This window comes from Dipodomys spectabilis, unplaced genomic scaffold (genome assembly GCF_019054845.1).
Source record: "Dipodomys spectabilis isolate Male_0828 unplaced genomic scaffold, ASM1905484v1 ptg000713l, whole genome shotgun sequence".
Classification (NCBI taxonomy): domain Eukaryota; kingdom Metazoa; phylum Chordata; class Mammalia; order Rodentia; family Heteromyidae; genus Dipodomys; species Dipodomys spectabilis.
In genome coordinates this window covers 168505-186847 of record NW_024871390.1, presented here as the reverse complement: position 1 = coordinate 186847, position 18343 = coordinate 168505, and the positions used below count along the sequence as shown (strand labels likewise).

Here is an 18343-nt window from a genome sequence, read left to right as displayed (position 1 = left end):
ACTGAGGATCCTGGTTCGAAGCCAGCCCAGGCAGCAAAGTCTGTGAAACTCTTATCTCCAATGAACCAGCAAAACCCTGAAGTGGAGTTGTGGCTCAAGTGGTAGAGCACCAGCTTTGAGGGGAAAAACCACCCACAAAACTAGCGAGTGCCAGAGGCCCCGAGTTCACGCCCCAGTCCTGGGAAGAATTTCTTTTTTAGTTTTTGGGTCAGTACCGGGGCTTGAACTCAAGGCCTTCTGCTGCTTTGTGGCTTTTTTTTTTTTTACTCGTCTGGTGCTCTACCGCTTGAACCACAACTCCATGTCTGGCTTTTGGCTAGTTCCTTGGAGGTAGGCGTTTCACAGACTTCCCTCCTGGGCTGGCTTGGAACTTCGATTCTCAGATCTTAGCCTCTTGTGTGGCCGGGACTACAGGTGTGAGCTACGGTGCCCGGCTAAACCTGAGACATGACCGCCACCACCGCACACAGAAGAGCCGGGGAGGGGCGCGGGAGGGGGCGGGGGTCTCCGTGCTGGGTGCTTTGGAAGGAATGGGGGTCAGGCTGGGGTGGGGTTTGCTCTGCTCAGGGGCTGACAGTTTGTTTGTGGGGGTGCAGGTGTCAGCTGCGAAGCCCAGGCTCTGCACTCCCTGAGATCACCCCCAAACCTCCATGAGGATTTGCAATCCTGGCCTCCTTCCCCCCCCCCCCCCCCCACAGCCCACGGTGACCTTTGAACCAGAGTCCCAGCCAGGTCTCCTGGCTGGCTCTTTCTTTCTTCCAGGAATCAGCCCCTGACCTCTGACCCCCTCCCACCTCGACTCCAGGCCCCGCCCCCCAGCTCTCTGGGGTGTGCAGCCGCAGATGGTTCTAGAAAGGAGGCCAACTCAGGCCTGCACCTGGTCCCTCGGCTTCCCCCTCCTTCTTGGCTAAACTGCCCTCCATCTCTCCTTCTAGCCCTTCCCCCTGCCCACTGAGGCTGGCGGCTCTCTGGACCCCGTCTTGTACAAAGAGCCGGGCACGGGCGCTCACATCTGTCATCCCGGCTACTAGGAGACTGAGATCTGAGGATCGCAGTTCAAAGCCAGCCCGGGCAGGAAAGTCCATGAGACTCTGATCTCCCATAAGCCACTCAAAAAACCAGAAGTGGCGCTGTGGCTCAAGTGGTAGAGCACCCGCCTTGAGCTGAAGAGCTGAGGGACAGCGCCCAGGCCCCGAGTTCAAGCCCCACGACCACCACCACCACCAACAATAATAATACAAAAGTATATTTTAAATGCTTTCGTTTTTTCTTTATTCATTTTTGCGGTGCTGGGCATGGAACCCAGGCTCCCAAGACTCCACCACTGAGCCTCATTGCCAGCTTCTTGTTTATTTGCCTTTTTTTCCCCTGTATGCAGGTACTGAGACTTGAACTCAGGGCCTGGGCGTTGCTCTCAAGCTGGTGCTCTACCACTTTCTCCACAGCTCCGCTTCTAGTTTCCTGGTAGTTCACTGGGGATCAGAGTCTCACAGACTTTTCCTGTTTTGAACCGTGATCCTCAAATCTCAGCCTCCTGAGTAGCTGAGACTACAGGCGTGAGCCACGGTACCCGGCCAGATTGTCATTCTCTGGGCACCCCACACTCCACGCTGCTGTTTTGACTCGGATGAAGTGTTCTTCTGGTGGACAGTCTTACTCCGACCACTTCCCTTAGAGCTCAAGAGTTGGGGTGGGGGGAGGGACCCCAGCCCCAGGTGGTGACGTAGAAGCCGGCCTTTGAGTCTCGCTCGCCAGCTTCCTGTCTGTGTGCATTCTTCTCTCCTGCAGAAGTCACGGCAGCCTCTCCTCCTTGGGGTGAGAGGCTGCACAACTCAGCCCTGGGTGAGAAGTAAGACCGAGGAAGAGCAAGCCCAGAGGTAAGAGGGGCTCTGTCCACTGTAGAACTTTCTAGAAAAGGGGGTACCAAGATGGCGGTCATCAGCTGCACTGGAAATTAGCCATGACTTACTTTCTTTCCTTCCTTCTCTTCCTTCCTTCCCTTCCCTCCCTCCCTCTCTCCTTCCCTTTCTTCCTTTCTTCCTTCCTTCCTTCCTTCCTTCCTTCCTTCCTTCCTTCCTTCCTTCCTTCCTTCCTTCCTTCCTTCCTTCCTTCTTTCCTTCCTTCCTTGTGTGTTCTGGTCCTTGGGCTTGAACTCAGGGTCTGGGCGCTGTCCATGGAGTTTTTTTTCCTACTCAATCTCGTGGACTTTGCCTGTCCAGGCTGCCTTGGTGCCGCGATCCTCAGATCTCAGCCTCTTGAGTAGCTGGGATTACAGGCGTGAGCACCAGCGCCCGGCTTTTTTCCCTTCTTTTTTGTCCTGAGTAGTGATCGTCCATCGCCACCGTGAATGAGCTTGAGATCACGGCCTACTCCACCCTCTCCGCTGAAATGGCGAGATGGGTGAAGGAAGGTTCCAGAAAACCAGTGGAGGGGAGGTAAGAGCCGATGCAGTAGAAGAGGGAGAAAGAGAGGCGAGGAAGGGAGGAATTTGAGAAAGAAGAAGTTGGTATTGACAGCAGGAGAGCAAGAAGTAAGAAATGAACTCAGGAAAACAGAAGGAATAAAAAACAGCAAGAAAACAAGAGCTATCAGGGAGCTGAGTCTCCCCAAAATCAAACCCTTTGCTGCTGACGCCCGTATTCATTCCAGGCATTTTGGGGCCCGTGTGACTTGTTTTCTCGTACCTTCTTTCCCCTGTTTTGGTGAACCCTCAGGAGGCTTTGATTTGTGTTTTGTGTTGTTGGAGGGACAAAGTCTGGTTACACTGTCCACCCCGGAGCCCTTCCTGCCTCAGTTTCCCTCCCAGTAGCTGGGACTTCAGGCATGCCCTTCCCCACGGGGCTTGGCCTACAATGTAGGCTTGGGGAGACGTTTGTTCATGGGAACACGCTGTGGCTTTAGTGAGCTTTGCCTTGAAGAGAATGTCCAAAGCAGACATCAACCAGAGACCTGCAGCGAGGTCTAACATTGCAACGCTGAAGTCACTAGGAAATATGAAGCAGTGTGTGTGTGTGTGTGTGTGTGCGTGCGTGTGCGTGCGTGTGTGCGTGTGTGATCAGAAATAGTGACTTGATAGAGAATTGATTTCTAAGTGTTCCAAGAGTCTCTGGGAGGATCACAAAATAATTCTCAGATCTCTCTGTCTGTCTCTGTCTGTCTGTCTGTCTATCTGTCTATCTGTCTCTGTCTGTCTGTCTCTGTCTCTCTCTCTTTTTCTCCTTGTCTATATGCTGGGCCTGGGGTTTGAACTCAGCGCCTGGGCCCTGTCCCCGATCTTTGGCGCTCAAGGCTAGTGCTCTACCACTTGAGCCACGGCTCCACTTCCAGCTTTTTGCTGATTTATTAGGAGAGGAATTGGCAATTAACAGTCTCCCCGACTTTCCTGCCCGGGCTGGCTTTGAACCGTGATCCTCAGATCTCAGCCTCCTGAGGAGCTGGGGTGACAGGCGGGAGCCGCCGGTGTCTGCCCTGCGCATTCTCAGATTGTGGTGGGATTGGGGGAGATTTCCCTGAGCTGGGGGGCCTCTACTTTCCTGCCCCCGCAGCCCCAGCCATCCCCCCTTTTCTGAGATGCCCTGCCCTGGAAGCCCTGTTCAGTGTTTAGACTTATTCTGGTGATTGATTGGGAGTGGGAGGGGGAGAGGGATCTTTTCTAGAATGTTCTATGCCTCAGGACATTTTGTAAGATCATGAAGCTGGGACACGGGCAGGGAGTCTTTGGTTTTTCTAGAATGTTCTATGCCTCAGGACATTTTGTAAGCTGGGACACGGGCAGGGAGTCCTTCCTGGTTCTGATCACGTCTGGAGCTGTGGACAACACAAGATGGCCGCCGTTTTCATCAGGGAAATGGGCAGGCTCCCAGGGGCCCAGGGGAGGTGGCGTGCGAGGTTCAGTCTGGGGACACTTACAGGAGAGCTCTCCCCCAAACTCCAGTGCTCCCCACCCCCTCTGAGGAGCCCCGGGGGGCCCGTGCTGGTCCTCAGTCACCTGAAATTGCCCAGGGGGGTCTGTGACACTTTAAATCACTCCATGAATAAATGTGCGTTGACCCAGCCGGGCGCTGGTGCGCACACCTGTCATCCCAGCTCCTCCGGAGGCTGAGATCGGAGGATCGCAGTTCAAAGCCAGCCCGGGCAGGAAAGTCCGTGGGACTCTGATCTCCACTGAACCATCAAAAAGCTGGAAGTGGTGCTGTGGCTCAAGAGGTAGAGCGCCAGCCTTGAGGAAAAAAGAAAAAAAGAAACAAAAACTCAGGGATGCTTATAGCTGGGGTTTTGTCTGCTGGTTTTCAAGGCCTAAAAGTTGTGTTCTGTGGGTACCCTCTTTTCTTTGGGGGGGATGGGGAAGCGGGGGAGAGACCCCCTCTTCTGGACATGTAGGGCGAGGAGCGACGTTGGTACTGCTTGTAGTCACGGATCTGAAGGGTCCCTCGGAAGCTGAGGTCTCTAGGAAGCGGGTTAGCAACTGGGGGTATGTGGGGCTGCGGCAGAGACCGCGTCTGGCCTTGAGCAGGTTGACTTAGGGGGCCCGGCGGGGGAAGATCACAGTGTTGGGGGACCACAGCTTGGCACTGCGGTGGGTCTCTGCCTGCCTCGCTTTTGCTCAAGAGCTAAGGGGAGGGGCAGGGACCTCCTGGGGGGGCCTGGGAGAGCGGGGTGTGTGTGTGTGTGTGTGTGTGTGTGTGTGTGTGTGTGTGTGTGTGTGTGTGTGTGTGTGTGGTTGCTCTGCTCTTTGTCTCTAGGTTTCTTGCCTTCTAGAATTTTCTAGAACTTTGTGTGTATGTGCTAGTCATGGGGCTTGAACTCAGGGCCTGGGCGCTGTCCCTGAGCTCTTTGGCTCTACCACTTGAGCCACAACCCCACTTCTGGCTTTTTTTTGGGGGGGGGGGGCTGGTTCACTGGTGATAAGAGTCTCTCAGACTTTCCTGCCCAGGCTGGCTTCGAACTGTGATCCTCAGATCCCGAGTAGCTGGGATGACAGGCGGGATTCACCAGCGCCCGGCAGAAAAGGTGTTTTGTTCTTTTATTTTTATTTATATTTTTCTGCCAGTGCTGGACTTGAACTCAAGACTGGTGCTCTAGCGCGTAAGCCACAGCTCCACTTTTAGCATGTTGATGATTACATTTTAAAAGAAGAGTCCTATGCCTAGGCTGGGCAGGTGGCTCCGTGGTAGAGTGCTCGCCTAGCATGCGTGAAGCCCTGGGTTCGATTCCTCAGTACCACATCCACAGAAAAAGCCAGAACTGACGCTGTGGCTCAAGTGGTAGAGCGCCAGCCTTGAGCCAAAGAATCTCAGGGACAGCGCCCAGGCCCTGAGTTCAAGCCCCAGGACAGGCAAAAAGAAAAAAAAATGTCCTCTGATCTTTCCTGCCTGAGTTGGCTTTGTACAGTGATCCTCACATCTCAGCTTCGTTGGGAAGCTGGGATTACAGGGGTGAGCTACTGTCCTGGTGGCTGTTACTTTAATGAGCCTCTCTCTCTCTCTTACTCCTTCCCTGTCTGCCCCCATTCTCTCCTGAGACGTGTGTGTGTGTGTGTGTGTGTGTGTGTGTGTGTGTGTGTGTAAATCTGTCCACCCTTGTCCTTCTGTCCTTGCTTACCCTGCAGACATCTCCTGCTTCAGTCTCTCAGCCCTGGGCCCTGATCAAAGCCTGCTGAGACCTGGCTTTGCCAGCCCCGACAATCTGTTTACAGAAGGATCTAGATCTTTGCAGCTGCTAGAGAGGGAGAGGAGGGAGAAGCTGGGGTCAGCCACCATAACTTTTGCACACACAGGCGGCTGGAACACAGCCACGCCAGAGAGTTCCAGAAAGATCCAGATGGCAACAGAGAAATTAGCAAGGGTGGCGTGGGGGAGACTTGAGGATTTTTTTGGGGGGGGCCAGCTTCCCCCCCAGCCTCTCCCAGGGGCGGGAGAGTAAGCACGAGGCCGCTGGGGCCTCGTTTGCCGCCTCTCGGGAGGCTGACGGTGGAGGAATGAAAAACCTTGATCTCAAAGACAGCAGCGGAAACCGAGGCAGCAAAGGAGCTGCGGCTGCGAAACCACAGCTCCTCCACAGAACCCAGGGTGTGTGCTGAGCTGGGGTTACGGCTGGAGGGAGGGAGGAAGGGGTGCGCTGTCCCCACCCCACAAATGTGGAGAAGCAGGGTTCCGTCATGGAGTGGAGGGGGAGGGTCTGGCCCGCTCTGCGCCCCAAGGCTGCAGCCAGCCCTGGAGGGGGGCTTGAGGCCTGAGCACCCCCTTCTCCACTCCCCTCCCCCCACCCTGCCTCCATTTCTCTCAGGACCAACTGTCTTTTTTTTTTCTGGTCAGTCGTGGGATTTGAACTCTGGGCCTGGGCGCTGTCCCTCAGCTCTTCAGCTCAAGGCTGGCGCTCTACGACTTGAGCCACACAACCCCACTTCTGGTTTTCTGGGGGTTCACTGGAGATCAGAGGCTCATGGACTTTCCTCCCCAGGCTGGCCTCGAACCACAATCCTCAGATCTCAGCCTCCTGAGGAGCTGGGATTGCAGGCGGGAGCCACCAGCGCTCAGCATGACCAACCGTCATGGCTTGTAAAGGTTTTTCTTCTCCTCCCTCCCTTCTTCCCAGCAATCTCCTTCCTGAGCTCTTTGCTTACTGGTTTCCTGGCAGGAACAAAATGCTACATTTATCTGTCTACACATCTGTCCATCTGTGTCGATCTGTTCATCCATCCATCCATCAGCCATCAAACATCACCCGGCATCCACCAAGCACACATTTATCCATCAGCCATCCATCCATCAACCACCCACCCATCCATCCATCCATCCATCCACCAACCACCCATCCATCAGCCATCAACCATCAACCACCCATCCATCAGCCATCAACCATCAACCACCCATCCATCCATCAGCCATCAACCATCAACCACCCACCCACCCACCCATCCATCCATCAGCCATCATCTATCCATCCACTAACCACCCATCCATCCATCCATTATCGATCATCTATCCATCCATCCATCAGCCATCATGCCTCAACCGCCCATCCATCCATCAGCAATCATACATCAACCACCCATCCACCCACCCACCCATCCATCCATCCATCCATCCATCCATCCATCCATCCATCCATTCATCTATCCCTCCATCCATCAGCCATCATCTATCAACCACCCACCCATCCATCCATCAGCCATCATCCATCCATCCATCCACCAACCACCCATCCATCAGCCATCATGCATCAACCACCCATCCATCCATCAGCCATCAGCTATCATGCATCAACCACCCATCCATCCATCCATCCATCCATTCATCATCCATCCACTCTCAATTATTCATCATCCATTCATCCATCCACCATCCACTTGTGTATTCATCTGTCATCTATCCATTAACCACGCATCCATCATCAATCATAAATTCATCCATCCATCCATCCATCCTCTATCCATCCATGCATCCATCACCCACCCATCCACGCATGCACGCCTCCATCCACCGGTCACCCATCCACTCACCGTTCATTCATCCATCCGGCCATCCCCAGGCGGCTCATTCCCGTCCTCCCAGCTGCTCAGGAGGCTAGGATATGAGGATCGCGATTGGAGGCCAGCTCTGACAAGGAAGTCCTTGAGTCTTATCGTTAGCAACAGGGAGGAGAAAGAACAGGGGAGGAGCGTTTTTTGGGGAACGGCGAGGGGCAGCCGCCTTCCTGTGGGAACGGGGATTGTGTGGAAGGGTGGGGTTGGAGTCAGGCTGGTATTGACCTTAATGAGGAGACTGAGCTAAAACACCAGGCTGTGGTCTCTTGGGGGCCCAGAAAGGACCGTTCTGTCCAGGGTGCGGGAACGTGCGGCCAGGCCCATGTGGGAAGGACCTGCCCGTGGTCATCCACGCAGATGTGGTGTTTTGCTTGACCTGGGGAGATAAAGGGGGGATCCTTCACTGATCTCCAAGGAACCTGTAAAAAGCAGAAGTAGAGCCGTGGTAGAGAGCCAGCCTAGAGCGAGAGAGCTAAGGCGCTGAGTTCAAGCCCCAGGACTGGCACACTTTGCAAGAGTGCATGCACGCGCACACACACACACACACACACACACACACACACACGCACTGGCCACAGTCAGTGGAACGTGGATAGAGTTACATAAATGCTTCAGGATGACCTCGCTCTCTCCAGACAGGCCAGGATTGAGTTAAGATTGCCACACATCCCTTCATCTACATGTCTGTCTGTCTGTCTGTCTTGGCTATCTACCTATCATCTATCTACTTACCCATCTGTCTGTCTGTCTACCTATCATCGATCTGTCCGTCTACCTATCATCTATCTATCTGTCTATCATCAATCTATCTTCCTATCTATCTACCTGTCATTTATCTGTTGGTCTTGTCCATCTAGCGATCATCGATCATTGATTGACCTACTTACCTACCTAGCATCTATCTATCTATCTATCCATCCATCTATCTATCTATCTATCTATCTATCTATCTATCTATCTATCTATCTATCTATCTATCTATCTATCTATCTATCTATCTATCTATCTATCCATCCATCCATCCATCCATCTATCTATCTATCTATCTATCTATCTATCTATCTATCCATCCATCGTTTTATCCATCTCTGCTCTATTTATCAATTCATCATCCCTCCTGTACCTATCTACATCTAGCTACCAACTATTTATCTTCCTATCTACTTGCCTGCCCGTCTGCGCACTTCCAGCGGCTGATTTATTTATGCCTTCGCTCTCTCGTGTGGGGAAGGACTGGGCCTAGGCCTCGCCCGGGAGGATCCAATTTTAGAAACAGAATGAATGTGCTGAGTACAGAAGTGCAGGGCTTTCTCCAGAAGGTTCCATGAGGAGGCCTCGTCCTGGCGTCAGGCCTGCGGCGCCCGTGGCCATGCCGTGTCCTTCCTGCCCCTGTCGGGGAGAGATGGAAACCTCGACCGTAATTCAAAGGGGGAGAGAGGAAGGCCGCCCAGGACCAGGGGGACAGGAAGCTGGAGGGCGGGGCTAAGGGCTGGTGGATTGACAGCTCCATGCACCAACCAGTACGGGAGAAAGCTCAAGCTAGTGCCTGAGTTCAAGCCCCGTGACTGAAAACATCCATGTTTACCGTGTGTGTGTGTGTGTGTGTGTGTGTGTGTGTGTGTGTGTGTGTGTGTGTGTGTGTGTGTGTTGAACTGACTGAGCTTATTTTCACTTAAGGTTGGTGTTCTACCACTTGAGTCACGGCTCCTCTTCTGGCTTTTTGCTAATTCATTGGACATAAGAATCCCATGGGCATTCTTACCTGTGCTCCAAACTTCCATCCTCAGATCTCAGCCTCCTGAGTAGCACCTCATGATTTTTCTTCCTCTTCCCTTCCTCCTCCTCCTCCTCCTCCTTCATCCCTTCCCCTTTCTCCCCTCCCCCTTTCTATTTGTTGATCCTGGGCCTTGAACTCAGGACCAGGGCACTGTCCCTGAGCTTTTCTTTTACTCAAGGCTAATGCTCTACCACTTGAAGCATCACTCTGCTTCTGGCTTTTGTGTGTGTGTTGGTCGTGGGCCTTGAACTCTGGGCCTGGGCGCTGTCCCTCAGCTCTTCAGCAAAAGGCTAGCGCTCTACCACTTGAGCCACAGCGCAACTTTCCTTTGCAAGTTCAGATCCTGATGAGTCTGACCCCTGCTTACCTCAACAGGGCCACCATGAAACAAAGACTCGCGCTTGCAGCCTTGTTCTTGGCGCTTCTGTTCGGTGAGTGCCCACACTTGGGTTCTGGGTAGCGGCTGGGGGCTGGTGGGAAAGTACAAAGGTAGGGCGTGGGGTGCAGGTCAGGCACCAGTGGCTCACGCCTGACATCCTGGCTACTCAGGAGGCTGAGGCCTGAGGATCACAGTTGGAGGCCAGCACGGGGAAGAAAACTCCAGGAGACTCTTATCTGGGATGAACCAGCCAAAAAAAGAGCTAGAAGTGGAGGTGTGGCTCAAATGGTAGAGCACCAAGCCTTGAGGGAAAAAACTCAAAGGACAGCATCCAGGTCCTGAGTTCAAACTCCAGGACTGGCACTAATAATAATAATAATAATAATAATAATGTGTGGGAGTTGGCAGCGACAGCCCGGAGGCCTGACCAGGGTTTTTTTTCCTTTCTTCTCCATGCAGCAGTGTTCCTGGCGGTGGGCGAAGGGAAAGAACTGGTGTTGGGAAAAGCGGGGCAGTCGGTGGAACTGCCCTGTCAGTCTTCTCTGAGGAAGAATATGCAATTCATCTGGAAACACACAAACCAGTCCAAGATTCTAACAGCAGCTAAGTTTGGCCTAGTGAGTCGAGGTAAGTGCCCCCCGCCCTCCCCAGGCAGAGAAGCTGATTTTGGTCAGTCGTGGGGCTTGAACTCAGGGCCTGGGCGCTGTCCCTCAGCTCTTCAGCTCAAAGCGGGCGCTCTACCCCTTGAGCCACAACGCCACTTCCAGTTTTTTGGTGGTTCATGGGAGATCAGAGTCTCACGGACTTTCCAGCCCGGGCTGGCTTTGAACTGTGATCCTCCCATCTCAGCCTCCCTGAGTAGCTGGGATGACAGGCGTGAGCACCCATGCCCGGCTGTCGGCACGGCTCTTAACAAAGGCAGCCGGCTCAGCCAGGCACGTGAGCCTGTCGGATCTGATTTGTCCCCTCAGGTCACCGGGATTGGCACCGTCGCTTTGACTCAAAGAAAAACCTGTGGGATCAAGGATCGTTCCCGCTCATCATCAGCGAACTGGAGATGAGGGATTCAGACAGCTACATCTGTGAGGTGGAAAGGGTGGTCACGGAGGTTGAGCTGCAAGTGTACAGATGTGAGTATGCATCTGTCCCCAGGGGGCAGCCCTGCCCCGGCCCGGCCCTGAGCCAATCAGATTGTGTCCCTTTCCCTAGTCAAGTGTGTGCGTGTGTGTGTGGGGGGGTGGGTGGGACTTGAACTCAGGACTTCGAGTTCTTACCTATCTTTTGGTTTTTGTCAGTTGTAAGGTTTGAACTCAGGGCCTGGGCGCTGTCCCTGAGCTCTTTTTGCTCAAGGCTGGCGCTCTACCCCTTGAGCCACAGCGCCACTTCCGGTTTTCTGGTGGTTCCTTGGGGAGCAGAGTCTCAGAGTTTTTCCCTGGCCAGGCTGGCTTCGAACCTGCCGTCCTCAGATCGAAGCTTCCTGAGTGGCTGGGATGCCAGGCGTAGCCACTAGCGCCCGGCTCAAGCCAAGTGTTCCTTCCACAGTGACTCTCAGCCCGGAGTCTCCCGTGATGCATGGCGAGACCCTCACCTTGACTCTGGAGACACCCCCAAACACGAACCCCTCCGGCCAGTGCAGGAGTCCCCGGAACCAAGTGATGCGCTTGGACAAGGTGCTCACGCTGCCCAAGGTGGACGTCTCGCAGAGCGGCAGATGGACCTGCACCATCTCCCAGAAGAACAAGGAGCTGCAGTTTGACCTGGACATCCGGGTACTGGGTAAGAGGGGCAGGGCGCCCCCGGCCCCTCCCCCGGCCTGGCACCCCGGCTCCTCCTGCCTCTGATGTGGAGGGATTTGGGCTGCGTGCTGATCCCTGGAGCTCAGGTCTGTCCCGGGGGGGTCCCACCTGGCCCTTGTATTCAGGCAGGACTTGAACTCAGGGCCTGGGTGCTGTCCCTGAGCTCTTCAGCTCAAGGCAAGCGCTCTACCCCTTGAGCCACAGCGCCACTTCGAGTTTTCTGGTGGTTTATGGGCCATCAGGGTCTCATGGCCTTTCTTGCCCTGGGCCAGCCTCAAACTGTGATCCTCCGATCTCAGCCTCCTGAGTAGCCAGGATGGCAGGCGTGAGCTACAGCATCCCGCCTCCCTGCTTCTGTTTGCTGTACTGGAATCCCCTCCTCTTCCGGTCCTGGCCTCAGTGGCCCCTCCTCTTTCAGTCCAGGCCTCATTCAGGGTGTGAACCACGATCCTCCCTTTCTTCCCACCCGCCCAGGTTTTCTCCAGATGGTGGACACGGTGTACAAGGCTGAGGGGGAGCCAGTGCAGCTCTCTTTCCCGTTTAACATGAATGACGAGAGCCTGAACGGCGAGCTGAGGTGGCGGGCCGAGGGGACATCTGGGTCGCAGTCCTGGCTCACCTTCTCCTTGAGAAGCGGGAAGCTGATGAACATCACAGTCCCCCAGGACCCCAAGCTGCAGGTGCCTGAGAGCCTCCCCATCCGGGTCCAACTAGCCAAAGCCCAGCCGAAGTACGCCGGGTCTGGCAACCTGACTGTCAAGCTTGCTAGAAGAACACTGAGTCAGCCCTTGAATCTGGTGGTGATGACAAGTAAGGGGCGGGCTGCTGGGGAGGGCAGGGAGGGGGGGACCCACTGCCTGAGTGAAGAACCCCTTGGGGTTTGCGATCAATGCCCCTGTACCTTAAAATTACTACACGTGTTAAAGTGTCTAATGTTGCTAGCTGGGCGTGGTAGCTCATGCCTGTAATGCCGGCTACCCAGGAGGTTGCGATGTGAAAAATCAGAGTTCAGAGCCAGGGTGCGCAGACAAATCTATGTAATGCTTATCTCCAATTGGCCACCAAAAAGGTGGGGAGTGGGAACTGTGGATCAAGTGGGAGAGCACCTGTTTTGAGCGAAGCAAAACAGAAGAAAAAGAACTAAACACAACAAAGCTCTAGGCAAAAGCACGAGGCCCTGACTTCAAGTTCTATATTAAAAAAATAAAAAGTAATCCTCTAGCTACTCGGGAGGCTGAGATCTGAGGATCGTGGTTCAAAGCCAGCCCAGGCAGGAAAGTCCGTGAGACTCTGATCTCCACTGAACAACCAGAAAACCGGAAGTGGCGCTGTGGCTCAAGTGGTAGAGCGCCAGCCTTGAGCGCAAAAGTTTAAGGACAGTGCCCAGGCACTGAGTTCAAGCCCCAGAACCTGCAAAGAAAGAAAAAATGAAAGAAGGGGGGGGGGTAGGAGAGGGAGGAAGGGAAGCAAAGAAAGGAGCAAAGGAAGAAAAGATAGAAAAAAGAAGAAGAAGAAGACGACAACCTCTCTGGTTTGGGGCTGGTTTATTTGCTTTGTTTTTTGGTTTGTTTTTGTGCCAGTCTTGGGGCTTGAATTCAAGGCCTGGGTGCTATTGTTGACCTTTTATTTTGCTCCCAGCTAGCATTCTACCACTTTACCACTTGAGCCACAGCACCACTTCCCGCAGCTTCTTCGTGTGTGTGTGTGTGTGTGTGTGTGTGTGTATGTGTGTGTGTGAGAGAGAGAGAGACAGGCGTCCGCAATTACCTGGAGATAAGAGTTTCACATACTTTCCTGCCCAGTATGGCTTCATCATGATTCACGTCTCTGAGACTTTCCAAAATGACCTGCAAAAAGCTGGGCTGGAGGCATGGTCCAAGTGGTAGAGCGCCAGCTGAGCAAAGCAGCTGAGTGAGCCTGAGGGTTTGATTTTTAAATCCAGTACTGCCAAATACAATAGTAATAACAACAACAACAACAATAATAATGTTCTAATGAATCTAGTGAACTTCAAGACACTGGGAGCCCCAAGATCCAGGCCCCAGGACTCAGTGTCACCTTTTTTTCCAGTGGCCCTGCAGGGGCGCCATCTTGTCTGCAGGGTTCTGGGACCCGTCTCCCCAAAGCTCCACCTGAGCCTGCATCCGGGTAACCAGACGGCCAGGGTGTCAAAGCAGGAGAAGGAGGTGCGTGTGGAGGACCCAGAAGCAGGATTGTGGCAGTGTCTCCTGAAGGACGCAGCCAAGGCCCTGCTGCAGGCCCAGCTTGAGGGTAAGAACTCCGGTTCCCGGCCTCGGCCTTACCTGTGGGACCTTTCTGGAAAGAGGCCCAGAAAAGTCCGGATCTCCCAATTCCTGGGAGATGCAAGTGTTCATGGGTGGTGGCCTGGGGGGGGGTGTCGGGCTGCGGGTCCCCGCTTCTAATCCTCCGAGTTCTTCCTCCCTGAGATCCACAGCCAAACACCTGTGGATCGCCCCCAAATTCAGACACAGAGCTGCACACGTGGCTCCCGCCTGTCATCCCAGCACTCAGGAGGCTGAGATGGAGGATCAGGGTTCAAGGCCAGCTCTGGCGGGAAAATCCATGGGACTCTTCAGTTAATCACACACACACACACGCACACGTATGCACACACACGAACACGCATGCACACACACGCACACGCACGCACGCGCACACATGCACACGCACACACATGCACACGCACGCACACGCATGCACACGCACGCACACGCATGCACACGCACGCACAGAAGTGGAGTTGTGGCTCAAGTAGCCGACGCTAGCTTTGAGCCAGAGCTTGTTTTTCGAGCTTGTTTAGCTCAAGGCTGGCGCTCTACCCCTTGTTTTTGGAGGCTCATCGGAGGGGAGTCTCTCGGACTTCCTGCCCGGGGCGGGCCTCGAACCTGGGTCCTCGGATCTCAGCCTCCTGAGTGGCGGGATGACAGGCGCGCGCTCCGGCGCGGCCTCGCCCAGGCCCGATGTGCACTGATCTCTCCCTGTCTCCTCCCTCAGTCCAGTCTGCACTGTGGAGCCCAGGCCAGCCCACGTTCCTGGCTGTGGTGGCTGGGGGCGCCCTAGGCCTTGTGGTCTTCCTGGCGTTGTTCATTTCCTGCTGTGTAAAATGGCGCCGTGGTCGGGTGAGCAAGCCCCGCCCTCTCCGCCCGGCCACGCCCTCTCTGCCCCGCCCCTCTGCCCTGCCACGCCCCTCCGCCCTGCCACGCCCCTCCGCCCTGCCACGCCCTCTCCGTCACGCCACGCCCCTCTGCCCTGCCACGCCCCTCCGCCCTGCCACGCCCTCTCCGTCACGCCCCGCCCCTCCGCCCTGCCACGCTCTCTCCGTCACGCCACGCCCCTCTGCCCTGCCACGCCCTCTCCGTCACGCCACGCCCCTCTGCCCTGCCACGCCCCTCCGCCATGCCACGCCCCTCCGCCATACCCCGCCTCCTCCACCATGTCCCTCCCCGCCCCCGCCCCGCCATGCCCCGCCCCCGCCATGCCCCGCCCCGCCCCTCCGCCATGCCCCGCCCCCGCCATGCCCCGCCCCCGCCATGCCCCGCCCCGCCCCTCCGCCATGCCCCGCCTCCTTCGCCACGCCACGCCCCCCTCCCGGGTGCCCGAGGCCCAGCCAGGACCCAGCGCCCCTGTGGCTCCAGCCTGCTCTGTCCAGTCCCCCAGGTTTCCGATTCTCCCATAGAGCGAGGGACAGACAGACAGACAGAGGGCTCCCGCCACAGTACATGCTTCTCCCCTCCCAGCGCCCCCCAGCCCCCCCTCCCAGGGCCGCCTCCCTCCCCGAGGCCGGGGGCCCTCAGGCCTCCCTTCCTTGTTCCCGGACAGCGCCAGGCCGAGCGGATGTCTCAGATCAAGAGGCTGCTGAGTGAGAAGAAGACCTGCCGGTGTCCCCAGTGAGCCCCGGCGGGGGGGGGGGGGGGGGGGGGGGAGGGGGAGAAGGAAGGGGACGACGGGAAGGAGGAAAGGAAGCCAGGCTGGGTCTCCACGCCAGCCACCCTAGCTACTGGGGAGGATCCCTAGGACGGAGGATCGAGGTTCAAGGCCAAGCCCCGCAATAAAGATCGGGAGACTCTGGTCTCCAGTGAACCACCAAAAGCCAGAAGCGGCCCTGGGCCGCAGTGGTAGAACGCTAGTCCTGAGTGTGTCACTCGGGGACAGAGCCCAGGCCCTGAGTTCAAGTCCCAAGACAATGGCGTGAGCAGGCGTGCTCAGACAGACAGACACACACACACAGAAGCCAGCCACTGGTGGCTCCCCCCTGTCACCCCAGCCACTCAGGAGGCTGAGATCTGAGGATTGAGGTTCAAAGCCAGCCTGGGCAGGAAAGGCCGTGAGATTCTGATCTCCAAGGAACCACCAGAAAACTGGAAGTGGTGCTGTGGCTCAAGTGGTAGAGCCCCAGCCTTGAGTGAAAGAGCTCAGAAACAGCTCCCAGCTCATGAGTTCAAACCCCCTTACCAATAACAAATAATTAAAAAAAATTTATTTTGGGGTCCAGTCATGGGGCTTGAACTCAGGGCCTGGGCGCTGTCCCTCAGCAATTCAGCTCAAGGCTGGTGCTCTACCACTTGAGCCACAGCACCATTTCTGGTTTTCTGGAGGTTCATGGAAGATCAGAATCTCATGCAGTTTCCTGCCCAGTCTGGCTGGGAACTGCAATCCTCAGATCTCAGCCTCCTGAGTAGCTGGGATAACAGGTGTGAACCACCCACACCTGGCTTCTCACAGCCTTTTCTACCCCCAGCTGGCCTCAAACAGCAGTCCTCAGGTCTCAGCCTCCTGAGTAGCTGGGATGACAGGCGTGAGTTGCTGGCACCTGCTGACTCCCCCCTCCCCCCCCTTGTTCTTTCTTCCTCCAGCCGGCTACAGAAGACTCACAATTTACTGTGAGCTGAAGACCTTGGCTGGGGGTGGGGGGGCTCCCCCCCACCCCGCCCCACCCCGTGCCCCAGCTCTCTGCTCTGCATTTCCGGTCAGGCTTGGGCCTGTGGACCAGATGAATGTAGCAGATGGCGGAGCTGCTGGCCTCTTCCTCCTCCTGGCTCCAACACCCAACATTGTCTCTTCTTTATTTCCCAGCTCCACCAGCGCCATTTTGCACTTTGCCCTCCTCTGATAATCCTCCTAGAATTCCTTCCCCAGATATTGACTTAGGTTCCGGTGGAGGGTATGGGAACAGCTCTGGCTAGCGCTGAGGGGAAGGCTGGGCATCTGGAAGCATCCATGACCATCTCTCTTGATTTGGGCCCAAATCCCACACGCGATCAGCAGTAGGCGCCAATCCAAAGGAGACCTGCCAGTCCCACCGGCCTCGCGCTCCCTGTCTCTCCTGCTTCTGCCACTTCCAGACTTGTATAGCACCAGGCCCTCTGAATACACACCTATGTGCACACTCACACTCATCCACAGACAAACGAGTTTCATGGCTGGGCCCTAGTGGCTCACGCCTGTCATCCTAGCTACTCAGGAGGCTGAGATCGGAGGATCATAGTTCGAGGCCAATCTGGGCAGACACACCTCAGAGCTGCTCATTTCTAATTAACCAGAAAAAAAAAAAAAAAACTAGAAGTAGAGCTATGGCTCAAGTGGTAGAGCACCAGCCTTGAACAGAAAAAGGATAACATCAATCAGGTGCTGGTGGCTCACGCCTGTAATCCCAGCTCACCCCTGTAATCTCAGGAGGCTGAGATCGGAGGATCGCAGTTCCCAGCCAGCCTAGGCAGGAAAGTCTGTGAGATTCTGATCTCCAATGAACCAGCAATAAAGCCAGAAGTGGAACTGAGGCACAATGTGGTAGAATGCCAAGCTTGAGCAAAAAAAAAAAAAAAAAGGCTCAGGGACAGTGCCCAGATCCTGAGTTCAAATCCCGGAAGTGGTGCACGTACACACACACACACACACACACACACAAACACAAGCAGGGGAAGAAGGCAGGAAGGAGAAAAAAAAGAAAAAAATAAAAGTCTAGCATCAAAAGAACCAGGACAGAAAGGGGACTCAACCTAGAAAATTCCTCCAGCTCTGGTCAGGACTGGCAGAGGTTCCCAGCCCTCTACAGAACTCTAGTACACACCTTTGAGCCCCCAGGAATCCCCCTTCCACAGATAGGGCCTGTCTGAGAATGTTCTGGAACCTCTGAGAATGTTCTGGAGGTCCTCCTCTTTTTTCTCTGGGGCTGCTGTCTGTCAGTCAGTGTGCGATTACCAGAGGTGTCCTCACAGTGTGGGCTGCAAGCTCAGGCCCTACCAGGAGAGAATGTCCACCCAGAAGCCATGCACCTTGTGTAGAACCTTCTGGAAGGTTGAGCTTTGCTGGGCGGTATTGGGCTCCTTCACTGCATATTTGGTATTTGTGTCTACTCTCCACTTTTGCTTTCCCCAAGCTCACAAAATAAAAATAGAAGAATGGAATAAACTTACTATAAAGAAGATGAACAGAGGTTGGTGTCATGACTCAGTGGGTAGAGCACCAGAAAAAGAACAAAAGTGTTGGTACTGAGTTTGAGTCCAAGTGTCGAACAAAAGAAAAAGAAAAGGGGGGAGAGAGAGAGGAAGAGAGAGAGAAAGAGAGAGATCCTAAATCAGGCCAGATGTCTTACCACTTGAGCCTGAAATATGAGGATCACAGTTCAAGGCCAGCCTGGACATGTTGTTGTTGTTGTTGTTTGGTGGTGGTGGGGCTCGAACTTGGGGCCTGGGCGCTGTCCCTGAGTGCTTCAGCTCAAGGCTGGTGCTCTACCCCTTGAGCCACAGCGCCACTTCTGGTTTTCTGGTGGTTCATGGGAGATCAGAGTCTCACGGACTTTCCTGCCCGGGCTGGCTTTGAACCGCGATCCTCAGATCTCAGCCTCC

At 55.1% G+C, this 18343-nt stretch overlaps 1 protein-coding gene across 1 annotated transcript; it reads left to right on the top strand.

Moving 5' to 3' along the window:
* The first annotated feature begins 1788 nt into the window (after positions 1 to 1788).
* Cd4 (CD4 molecule) lies at positions 1789 to 17078 on the top strand. Its single transcript, XM_042672440.1, has 10 exons — positions 1789 to 1877; positions 9678 to 9733; positions 10141 to 10308; positions 10653 to 10811; positions 11224 to 11457; positions 11952 to 12287; positions 13548 to 13748; positions 14493 to 14617; positions 15318 to 15385; positions 16352 to 17078. Exons 2-10 carry the CDS (start codon positions 9685 to 9687, stop codon positions 16380 to 16382), a joined length of 1371 nt encoding a protein of 456 aa, XP_042528374.1. The 5' UTR covers positions 1789 to 1877; positions 9678 to 9684; the 3' UTR covers positions 16383 to 17078.
* The last annotated feature ends 1265 nt before the right edge of the window (positions 17079 to 18343 follow it).